Raw genomic sequence first — 12329 nt, 5'->3', positions numbered from 1 at the left:
CTAAAAAAAAAAAAAAACAGTGAAAGATCCTATGAAAGTCCTTTTGAAACCCTACAAGACACCTCAGATTGTGTTTATCAACATCTACTGTATACTATAACTACTATATCTGCTGTATACTGTGACTGCTGCACATTTGGACCGAATCAGTTGGTTTTTTGATCTAAAATGGTGTTAGTTGGCCTTAGTGCCAAGCGGAGCTGTGATATTTGTTTAGCCAAATATGCCAAACGGTTTTTTTACGCTCATAAGAGGGAATCTGGTCAAATAAAAGTGCTTTCCATTGTGGGACATGTGCATGAGACAGAGCCTTTGTTCATGACATTTAGGCTGTACATCATCAAGTGTATCAGTTCGTAAAGCGAACCATGCAAAAAGCTTTTATAACCTCCCTTACACATTGGAATTGCATCACCTGATAATGTCTGAAAAAGATGTGCAATAGCTTGTTAGAAAGCTTTGACTGTTTAGTTTCCAAAAATACCAGCCACCAGCCAGGGGCGGAACAAGACCATAATTTGTGTCCTGAAGCATTTTTCTGGAAGAGTCCGACATTTGATAGACTTTAAATCGGTATCTATTGTGTTTAAAGTGCTGTAAAGTCTTTGTGAGTCTTGTTTAAGAAACATTAAAGGTATACTATGCAACCGGGGTTGATTTTCCAGCGAGGCTCTCCCACAGGGCGAAAGTAAAAGTGCACTGTCGTAAAAGATGCTCAGCTGTTCTGGTTTCTCCGTCAAGCCAGGTGCGGTTGTTTTGAGCTTAGCAGACAGGCGAACGCAACGAAAAGTGGAAAAAACAGCAGTACAAACAATGACTAACACAGTGAAGGTATGAACATCAAGCTTCACCCAAAGCTATCTTGGCGAGGCGGTTCTTTGTTGTTGCTTTCGCGCGTGCATATAGTGAATGGCAGGGCAAAAACACATGGAGTTCTCGCCGTAAAGCGAGACTTCTGAGCCTGTGTGTGCGGGTCGAGGGCTCTTGCAATTGCAAGTGCGGTATTTCCCCCACAGACCACCAGGGCGGCCGAGAAAACCTTTGTTCGACCTGAAATTACTCATTTAATCATCCAAAACGGTATGGAACACATTAATTAACTGAAAAATGTTGCATAGTATGCCTTTAAAGCAAAAAAAGGTCCATTTCGGCCTGGTACCGGACCAAGAAGGCTTTTAAAGGTTTGGGAAAGAAAGGTATTTTACTTGCATGGTAGGGTGTGGCCTTTGTGAATTAGGCAGAGACTCTGACCGGTGGGGGCAGAAGCTTTAGTGAACCCAGTCTAAGATTGTTTATGCCTGACTGGCTTTCCTTCGGTACAGCTTTGTCTCCTCTTGCGCATCAATTACATCATAACAAGAACACAATGAGAGCCCTGCAGGGTTGAACAGTGGAAATCATACGATCGGGGAAGATTCAAAATGATTCTCTTTTAGATCAACAATAATTACTACTTAGTTTCCAAACGATAAAAGAAATGTAACTGGGCATGAGCGGTTATTATACTTTCACATTAAATCGGTAACAGGCAAAGTCAACATGGTTTCATTGGATTTACACTTAAACATTTAAACATGATTAACAGAATCCTACAGCAAAAAATAGCTTGTTATGTTATTGTTTATATGGAATTTATATGTTTTCAAAATGTGAAAATGTATATCAGTTGTGATATTTTAGGTAGTCATGTGTGATTTATTGATCAGTGCACTAGTTGGTGCTTTCTTTTTAAAGCAAGCAATCTCTTGTCATAATGTGTAAGGATTTTGCTGGACCAAAATCCACACAGGAACTTGGGAGCCACATGGTGAGTGAAAAGATTTAACTAAATGAAACAAATTAACTTCCAAGGGTGCACAAGGAAGGCAGGGCATGAAACAAAAACCGCTGAGCCGGAAACTGGAGCAGAGAGACAAACCAAAGGCAGAATAACAGCAGAAGCAATGACCAGCAGGAGCTTAAAATAATGGCGAAATGCAGGTGAGTGGCATAGGGCTAAATGACGAGACACATGTGAACCAGATCTGCTTGATTACAGGGGAAGACGGGGAGGAAACGGGGAAATGCAACAGAACGTATGTGGAAAAGAATGAAATGAAACTCAAAACACCCGCAGACCATGACACCTCTATTCTTTTGCTTGGGGAAATATGACAAATACATAATTATAACCACCAAAATGATCACATACCATCCAAAACATGATCATGCTGGGTAACATTTAGGAGTTTTGTAAAAACAGTGTCAATTATAACATTTTATTTAAAGCGTTAAAAGACCTAAACAAGAAGAAAAGTGTTATGGCGAACGTGTGTTCGTTTACCCTGATACCAGTAAAAAGCTCATGTCTAAATGTGTAAATCAAAGGATTTCCCATCTTTTTAAGAATGTTGCCAGTTATATTTTCAAGACATTTTAGTTTAAAATCTAGAGCTATCACACATTCAATGTAATGTGAAGTGTTAGAAAGAGAAGTGAACAATGACAATCTTTTACTTTGATATTCTGACTGGTAAATGAAAACCCTGTAAACACATAGATTTTGACTTTCCATTTTCAAAAAAAGTTTGATAAAATAAAGTGATTTTGTTTTTGGGAATGACCCAGTAAAGAAAAGCTTTTAGCCGAAACCAGGTAGATGCATTAAATCATCTGTTTCCTGAAGCTAATTGCTGTACTTTTTTCTGGAAGTTTATGCAGAAGAGACATTTGGACGAAACAAACCAAAAAGAAGAACTTTTGTCTCTGTGACTACATTTGGAAAATACAGCAATTAAAAATGTGTAGCTCTCAGTGCTGGTTGGCTGGTTGTTGGACAGTTCGAACTAATAGCCTTATTTTCACTCTGCAAACATGGACATACCCTCTTTCTCCTAATGAGGGCCAGAATGCAGAGATTAGATGACCTGTGTCCCTCTGTGCTCATTATAAAAGCACAGAGTCTTGCAGAGGCGGGATAGCTAATGCTCACCTGGCAATTATGATGGCCCGGTGACTGATAGGGAAATCATTTCCTGTCGGTTCCCCTCAGGAGAGCTGCATCACAGAGCCTCGCAGACAGCGCTCTGAGGCATCTCAACTTCTCACCGTGCTGCCATGCAGTCATTCATTTGGAAACAGTTATGTGAGGCCTTAGCGCTGTTTTTAGAAGCTACCGTTCATACAGCGAGGCTTGCTGGGTTCAGACTAGACAAGAAATGTGATGTGATAAACTGCAGGGAGCTGCGAGTGAATAGGGAGGTAGATTTCTTTTGCCTGGAACCAGACCGACTTAGCAGGATATTGATCCTGGTGGGCTCAGACAGTGGATCCAGGAATAGTTGGGAAATAAAAAAAAAAAAGCAAGCTGCTGTGGACATACATTAAATACAAAAAAGATCAAAATGATGCTGTATACATCATGACAGCTCGAAGCAGGGGTGGTTAAAAAGGTGTTTTAAAGGGGCAGCTGGAAGGGGGGCACTGATCATCTTGTGATACAAAATCAAAATACAAAACAAATTTTTAAGAGTTTTTACTGTGCTGTCACTATATATGAGGGTAGAGTCTGGGGTGGGAGTTTGAGAGATATTTAAACATGACATTATTCACTATACATAGCACAAGTATGTATATAAATAAATAAATGTTGGAAAAATGTAGTCTTGTGAAGTATAAGGTCCTAAGTGCTTACAGGAGGGTGGGAGGTTGATATTAGAAGTTTAATGAACAGCATTAAATGTTCATTTAATGAACAGCAAAACCTAAATTCCTCAAAACTAAACAACCAGTAAGCATCCTAAAGGAGCCAACGACCCACATGACGCATGGAGGCTGAGTGGGGAGTCTAAATACTGGGAGGATGATTACTGGAGTGGCAACAGGAGCGACTGATTGACAGAGAGTCAAACAGCTATCAGGGAGCATAAATTAAGGGAGTCGAGTGCAGAAATGGCGAAACACACGGAGACGAAAGAACAACTAAACCACTTCAAGTTACCATGAAATACACAACAATAAAAGCGAAGTACAACTCAGGAAGAGCTGTTGCAGACAAGATAAAAAACACAGCATAACAGCAACCAAAACAAAATCTAACTTTATCTTTAAACAGCAGTCAAATCAACACTTGTACTGCATGGAGATACAAAAACTGCCAGTCTTATAAATCCGACAAATAATTGGAATACATTTGAAAATTAAATAAATCAAAGTTAATTAAATTTGAAAATGATTATATTTGGAACTTGTCAAAAATGTAATACTTTGTTAGGTTTAATCGAAAATAGTGCTATAATATAATACATAAAAGTGATTAAATGACTGCTTAAAACTATTTAAATTATTAAAATGGAAAATAAATATATGTATTTATTTCAGGGTTCAGTCTTTGTTTAAAAAAATAAAATAAAATTATATATAATTAAAAAAACACTGAATAGACAGTATGAAAGATTTAAAAATTTTAGATTAATTTATTAATTTACCTCACTTCTCACGTGTAAATATTTAATTCCATGTTTATCTATTGGTATATCTATGTATATCTATGGTGGCACATTTGGCCATTAAAATGTAAGGAAATGTGCCAGTTCCTTTTGTTTTTTCATTATATTGTAACTTCACTGTGCAAATGAGAACTAAATGAATCCACTTTGTCCACAAACTGATATAAATGTTGGATTTTAATGCTAATTTCCCGCCGCACTCTTCAGGGGTTCTCGACAAAGTGATAATTGTGCTGTTTCCAACCTGTGCACAACGCAGCAAAAATAAAAGAAGAGAAATAAAAAAAGTGGAAGAGATTGATGAGCTATTTATTGTAGAGGAGGTGCAGTTTTGTTCCTTCTGTCCTCCCGTGTTTGACACAATGTGTGAGGCTGGGCAGTGTGGGTGTATTCCTCTGTGGCTACAATCTTGGTAATATGATGAGTAATTCTAGTTGCAGGTTTTTTGTGCACCTGGGAGCTAAAAGCGCCATTATTTTTGTGTGTGTGGAGTGTGAGAAACCATCCCTGCAGAACACGTGTAGACATATCAGGAAAATAAAGTGCAGTCCCCTCTGGGAGAGTAGCAGGGTCATTGGAGGCTGTTAACACGGGTGCCCCAGAAGAATAACCCTGTAAACAAGTTTCAGTGACCTGTGGACACACCTGCTGAATAATGGAAGATCAATAACTCACATTTGCTCACTATTGAGGAATTCACTGGGAAAACATGGAGCTACAGTAACCTTTTAAAGGAATTCAAAACCCAAGTTCCAACCGCAAACAGGTCTATAGACAGGGAGGGAGAGTGATTTTCCTTCTAGAGACCAACGCAGCTTAGTGGACAGAAAATAGTGGAGTGATCAGCAGACATCAATTTCCAAGTTCTGCTACAGATCCTGAAACAAATCTAGATCTCTGACTGGGCCATTGTCTTACGTGAATATGCTTTAACCCCGGCCTTGGCTAAAACCTATTGTCTCCTTAACGGAGAAGAAGAGCATCCCCCAGCATGATGCTTCCACCACCGTGTCTAACTGTGTTAACTGCGTGTTCAGGGTGAAGTGCAACGTTAGTTTTCCGACACACTTGAGATATTGTATGTGGAAATAGTCCGCAGTCTGACCAATGCACCTTGTTCAGCGGGTTTTGTGAACACCAATTTCATATTTTTGTTTCCAAAAACAGTTTGCACTGTTTGCTTTTCCTTCCACTGTTGCAGCTCTCTGTCGGACAAGGATTTAAAACACATGGACTTCAAGCAAAGTAACAAAATGTGAAAAAAGTTCCATGGAATGTGGATACTTTTGCATAGCACTGTAAATAAAAACGTAAAACATACAGTTCTTCAAGATCTTTCGTAGTTTCTCATAATTTTATTGGTTTAAAAAAAATCACAAACAGCCAGAGATCTGGTCATTCAGCAATTCTGCTTTAGTGGGATTTCACATGTTTGCTAAAAAAAAAAAAAAAAAACTGTTAAATGAGGCAATCCCTCTCTCTCCCTTCCTCCAAGCCGTGTCTCTTTGTGGCACCACTAGGCAACAGTGAGCGCATCACTGGAAATGCAAAAGTGCGCAGAAGCCGAGCAAAGAATCCAAAGAGAAAGAAACGGACCTAAGCAGCCAAAAAGAGCATCTATCGGATGTTTTAGGCTGAACAATGAGAACCCAGTCGATGTTTCGCTAAGGAAAGGAAAAGCCCAGGCGATCAACGCTCCAAAAAATGACGACAGCGGGACGGTGATTTTCTTCTCCTTCTTCTCATCAAGCTCGATATTTATTCATTTCTTTTATTACCCTATGCTTGGAGTATATCTCATGTGCGCGCAGAGCACAAAGAAACGGACTGGGAAACCGAATTATCTCCAACGCAGTCGCCAATGCGCGCAGGGAGGCTTCGTTTAATTGAATCGAATAATTACGCAGAGACGTTTATATTATCGGCGTTTTAAGGAGCGCAGGGAGAGGAGGGGAGGATCTAAGTTTCCGATGAAAACTTACTATGTAAGTACGGCTCCTGAACTGGTCGGTTAAAGCCTCAGCTTTCAAGCGGGGAGCGGGGGGAGAGATGAGTGATTCACGACGCAGCAACTGATAAAGCTGTGAAACCTGGACTACGACTGGCGCGTTTGGATACCTCATCCTCGAGGGTCGCTTGGACCGTGTTTGTTTTTTCCCCCTTATTTATTTCTGATGGCTTCTGGTCAAGTCATGCATTATTAAGATTTCATGGCTATAGAGAGTAGCAGCAGCAGTGCGTGGGGACAGAGGACAGTAGAAGTCTAACAGCGGGGGTAAAGACACCTCACTTTTTCCCAAACAGGAGACATTGCGCACGGCTGCAGCAACTACCAGACTTTTTTTCTTTCTTTCTTTTTTTCTTTTTTTTGAAGAACACTGACTCCTTTGGCATTTCTTTCTGTCATCGTAGTATGTCTGCACTTCGAAAGAAATTTGGGGACGATTATCAGGTAGTGACCACCTCCTCCAGCGGGTCCGGATTCAATCAGCCTCCCCCGGAGAAAAAGAAGAAGAGGCAGCGCTTCGTGGACAAGAACGGGCGATGCAACGTCCAGCATGGGAACCTGGGCGGTGAGACCAGCAGGTACCTCTCGGACTTGTTCACCACGCTGGTAGACTTGAAATGGCGCTGGAACCTGTTCATCTTCATCCTCACCTACACGGTGGCTTGGCTCTTCATGGCCTCCATGTGGTGGCTCATCGCCTACATCAGAGGAGACCTCAACAGAGCCCACAACGACAAGTACACTCCGTGTGTGGCCAACGTGTACAACTTTCCCTCTGCCTTCCTGTTCTTCATAGAGACCGAGGCCACCATAGGATACGGCTACAGATACATCACGGACAAATGCCCCGAGGGGATCATTCTGTTTCTGTTCCAGTCCATCCTCGGGTCGATCGTCGACGCGTTCCTGATCGGCTGCATGTTCATCAAGATGTCTCAGCCCAAGAAGAGGGCCGAGACGCTGATGTTCAGCGAGCATGCGGCCATCTCCATGCGTGATGGGAAACTCACTCTGATGTTCAGGGTGGGAAACTTGCGTAACAGCCATATGGTCTCTGCACAGATCCGATGCAAATTGCTCAAAGTAAGTGGGGGTACTTTTGGAAGGTGCAGCATCTTATATTATCTTCAATCTTCCGTTAGCCGTTTATGTCCCCCCCCCCAAAAAAAAAAACAAAACAAAAAAAAAAACAAAAAAACAAAACAAAACAACAACCTTAAAATAAAAATTAGAAAGAAAAAAACTGACAAAGGCCTGTAGATGCATTCAGGGAACACTATAGGGATCCTATATTTTGGATTTATATAATTAAAACATCACCATGCCTGTTATTAAAAAGTTAATACTTTAATAATTATTTTCAAAACGGGACACTCCTATAAATTATTTACATAGAGTAATGCATTTACAGTGTTTATTTCTGTTTTGCTTATGCGTAATGAAAACCCATGTATATTGGAACATTATATAACACCAAAGGAAAATATGCTGTACGTTAACAGGTTTTATTTATTTATCATCGTCTTAAGGCAGCATGGTAATTTGTGTACCTTTTTCTACCACACTTTTTCTTTCTGCTAAACTTTCCATCGGCATACTTGCATACATCCTGTGAGCAGCCAGCGTCTTTAGCAAAAACCTTTTGTGGCTTACCCTTCCCTCAAGGAGTGGCAGTGACTGCTGGACACCAGAAGTTTCCCCTGAGATTTGTTAGGGCTTTTCAAATGATCATGAATAAATTATGGAAATTCATGAGGTGCGTAATAAGTCGGAGCTTCACTTTTTGAATTGAATAACTGAAATAATAAACTTCTTGATAATAATCAAATCTATTAGAAAAGAGTCAAAATTAAATAGCAGAACATAGCTTAAAAGTGAAATCCATGTATCATATAAATGCATAATTGACATACAAATATATATTTGAACTGTAAGTTTGATAAGTATGGTTTTCAGCTAAAGAAAATCTAATTCTGTTTATAGGAACATCAAAATATTATAAAATGAATCGAGATTCTTTGTTGTCCAGACTGAACTTTCCACAGTGATAATCTGAGGAGCCATGGCATCTGCTGGTGTGGGTTCACCGGGTTTTAGCAAGTCCAAAGTCAGGACAGCTTTTCACCAGAAACCTTTGGAGCACTTCATGCTTCTTTCTGCTGGCAAACTTTATGGAGAAGCTGATTTTAATTTCCAGAAGGAGTTGGCCCCTAGCTACACTGCTATTTGTACCAATACCTGCTTTATTGACCATGATATTCTATGCTCGACCAGGCTTAAACCCTAGAGAAGAATATGATCCAATCATTCAGATGGGCTGAAGGTTGTTATTGGAGCAACTCTTAACACCTCTGCAGGGCCCTGCCGTCGATGTCAAGCTAAGTTATTTAACACATTTAACAAAACAAAAATCTTTGCACACAATCGCAGTGAAATAAAACATATAGTAACAAATGAAATGAGTCATGAGAACAGCAAATGCCAATAGACACCAAAGCATAAAAGACCCAATGAGACTCAAGCTGAACTCGAATTAAAAGCCAAGATAAAAAAGCTCTGCAGTACAAATGTCATGTGGTCGGTGGTTCCAGACTCTAGGGGCCGCCAGCAAGAAAGTCTGATCTCCTCTGCTCTTCGGTTTTGAACCTAGGCTGCACTGAAAGCATCTCGCTGGATTTTCTCAGGGCTCTTCTGTTAATAAAGGGCTCAAGGACCGTAGTTAGATAAATGGGTATTACACTTTTCAAAATGTGAAAGGGAAACAAAGAAGTAATTGAGTAAAAAAAAAAGCTATCTGTTAGTTGTATTCCAGACCGCCATTGCTTTTTCCCCATGTTAATTCAATGAGAACGGTATAAAACACTGGGTTCAGTGTATAAACATTCAAAGATACTTTATTGTCAACGCATGTTAATGTGTACTAAGAGTACACATAAAAAAGACAAACAAACAAACAGGAAACGAGCAAGGGTTACATTTTTTTGGTTTTCTTTAGTTTTTTCTCTCATCGTAGCATTCAAAAGATTAAGAAAATAAAAATAAGTATAAAACATAAGCAGCAGAGGTGCTGACTTTGACTTGCTATTTGACTATGAAGGATTGAGACTTACTTGTGACTTGGGAGGTAATGACTTGGTCCCACCTCCGATAAGCACTTTAAGAAAACATTGCCATAAACTGCATGGTAATAATGACAATAAAATTGGCATCTGAGTCACAGCTTCTGATCCGCTGCTGTTTTCGTAGTCTGGGCAGCTCAAAACCTAAAACACAGATTGATCAAAGCACAGTGGTAGATTTATTTAACCTCAATTATATATTTAAAAAAAACAACAACAAAGAAATGTTAATATTTTTTTCACAGTAGGACCATCCTCAAATTGACACGTGGAAACTGAGATGTAGATTGGCTAAATCTGGACCCATTCATGTCTTAAGCCATTACTAGTTGACGATACGGTGTTAGTGTTGGTTTCTCTGATTAGATGAGCCTCGAGTGGGGATGATTCCGCTGTCCAGAGGTATCATAAGAATCGTCCGCAATTCTGCAACTTTACCTTCAACAACTACAATTTGTTACAGGATAATACCACATCAATAGTAGAAAAATGTAAAAATGATTACATTTGTGAAAGAAAGCAGGAATATATATGTTTAGGCAGTTCCGAACCTTATGAATATCCATAAATTTCCACTAAAATATGCAATCATTCCTCTTGTCTCTAGATCTTCTCCCAGTTGAGAATATACAAGCCTAAACATGTACGTGAGTTTTAAATAGGAAAGATGGAAAACAGCCGACATAAAGCTATCTCTTGATGCCTGAATGGTGTTAAAAAGTGTTTAGTATGGGTCAAAGCAGGCTAATGAAGCCTGATTTTCTTTGCTTAGGCTTTAACATTTTTCTTGGCTAAATAAAACGGGGACCTTCCTATCTAAAATAGCGATAAAAAACACCCAGACATTGAGTGTTTGAAGGGCACAAAAAGGGAGTTGAACCACATTTATAAAGAAATGGATTGTGCATTTAGTTTTATCAGCTGTTTAGTTGTTAGGATCTGTGGACATCAAATTAACACTCACATCGATGTTCTGAGTGTAGAATTGTTTTAAAATATAAGGTTCTGTTAAAATGTGATAACCATTTAACAGCTTACCTGCAGTAAATAACTCTCTTGGCATCCCTATGTAGTATTAATAATCCTTTATACCTGTCCCCCAGCCTCCTGGTTCATCATCCTTTTATTATGTAAGAGGTTTTTATTGGTGCATCAACACCCCTGTTGGTCAGCTTTTCCACAGACCGGTGTAGGTACCAGATCTGCTCGGATGGTCAGATCTGCTCGGGTCGCCTACCGATGACATCACTATACTTGATTGGTTTACTGTTTGCACAATTACGCAAAACATTCTTATTGGTCCGGACAACTTACTAACGTAATTATAGCGGGATTTTAGGTTTTCTTCAAGATCGGGGTTACAATTTGTAAACGGACAATTTTTACGAAGAAATTCTCCATGGTCCCTGCGCCTCCCGATGACGTCACATTATGGCAACGCCACTCAAACAAACTACATTGAGCCCCTGGTCTGCATTTGTAACTAATTAATTTTATTTAGTTAATATAGCAGTTTCTTTTTTCTCAAAAGCTTCAGGCTTAAAGATGAACATGGAAAAATGTGAAATCTTAGCAATTAAAAATAATCAACCACTTTAATTGATAAAAATGAGGTAAAAATATTTAGGTATAATGATTAACAAGGACCACACTGAAAATGACAGAAAAAATATTCAACCCATTTTACAAAATAAATAAATAAAAAAAATCAACAAATATTTGACAGTTAGCTCCAAAGGAACATTTAAATTTTTCTAAGAATATTGTTAACAAAAACAGAAGGGATAGCCATATTAATTTATCCAGCATATAACTTAAATATACCAAATACTGGATTCATCTGGAATAATAAACAACATGTGTTGAGAAAGAACGACATAGTAAAATCAGTAGAAAAAGGAGAAAGAAACGTTATTGATTTTGAAGTGATGAATGTCGTGATAAAATTAAAATAGCTGCGGACTTTTATTAAAAATGAAAAGAGTTTATGGTTTAGTTTCCCTTCACGACTTTTTCAAAAAATTGAAGGAAGGACATTTCTCTTAAGATGTAACTTTGATCCTGCAAAATTACCGATTAAATTGTCAGACTACCACACAAGCATGCCAAAATGATGTTAAAGGTTTTCATGCCTCGATTAAGTGACTGGAAAATAACCGTAAATTAACTAAATAAAATTGATTTGTAACAAATGGACACCGCGGGCGCGATGTAGTTTGTTTGACTGGAGTTGCCATATTGTGACGTCATTGGGAAGCGCAGGCCCCCCGAGCAGATCTGACCACCCGAGCAGATCTGGTACCTACACCGGCTACATGGTCCATAACAAAGTTTGGCTTGATTGGAGTTATTTTGGATTGATCAGTGCGGCATCTTACTTCAACCTCCTGTGTAAATATTTGTTGATTTCTCTGTAAATAACAGACAAATACAAATATCACAAGGGCTTAAATATTGATAAAATAGCATTTGCATTAAACAGCATGAGGTCTTTTAAGGTTTTAGTTGTTTTAAGACGATGAAGGTCCGCTTTGGTCCAGACAAATTGATCAAACCCAAATAACCCTAGTCTAGGGGACCACTTGCTGTTTGAGAATATTTAATTTTATTTATTGCAGTCATAAAAGCAGATTTCCTTCTGAGTCGGTTGTAAAGTGGGTACAAAGCAACCCTAAGCTGGCTCCAAATTGATCAGTACAAAAAAGGTCATACAGT

At 39.0% G+C, this 12329-nt stretch overlaps 1 protein-coding gene across 1 annotated transcript in view; it reads left to right on the top strand.

The window, feature by feature from the left end:
- Positions 1-5968: 5968 nt before the first annotated feature.
- Positions 5969-12329, top strand: part of kcnj3a (potassium inwardly rectifying channel subfamily J member 3a) — a 64686-nt gene continuing 58325 nt past the window's right edge. The window contains exon 1 of the mRNA XM_012874065.3: positions 5969-7578. Coding sequence (XP_012729519.1) covers positions 6901-7578 — 678 coding nt within the window. The 5' untranslated portion in view covers positions 5969-6900. The remainder of the gene's footprint in view (positions 7579-12329) is intronic.

The sequence above is a fragment of the Fundulus heteroclitus genome, chromosome 7 (assembly GCF_011125445.2).
Source record: "Fundulus heteroclitus isolate FHET01 chromosome 7, MU-UCD_Fhet_4.1, whole genome shotgun sequence".
NCBI classification, from domain to species: domain Eukaryota; kingdom Metazoa; phylum Chordata; class Actinopteri; order Cyprinodontiformes; family Fundulidae; genus Fundulus; species Fundulus heteroclitus.
Note: the sequence above shows the minus strand (reverse complement) of the source record. Positions and strands in the feature narration are given on the sequence as shown.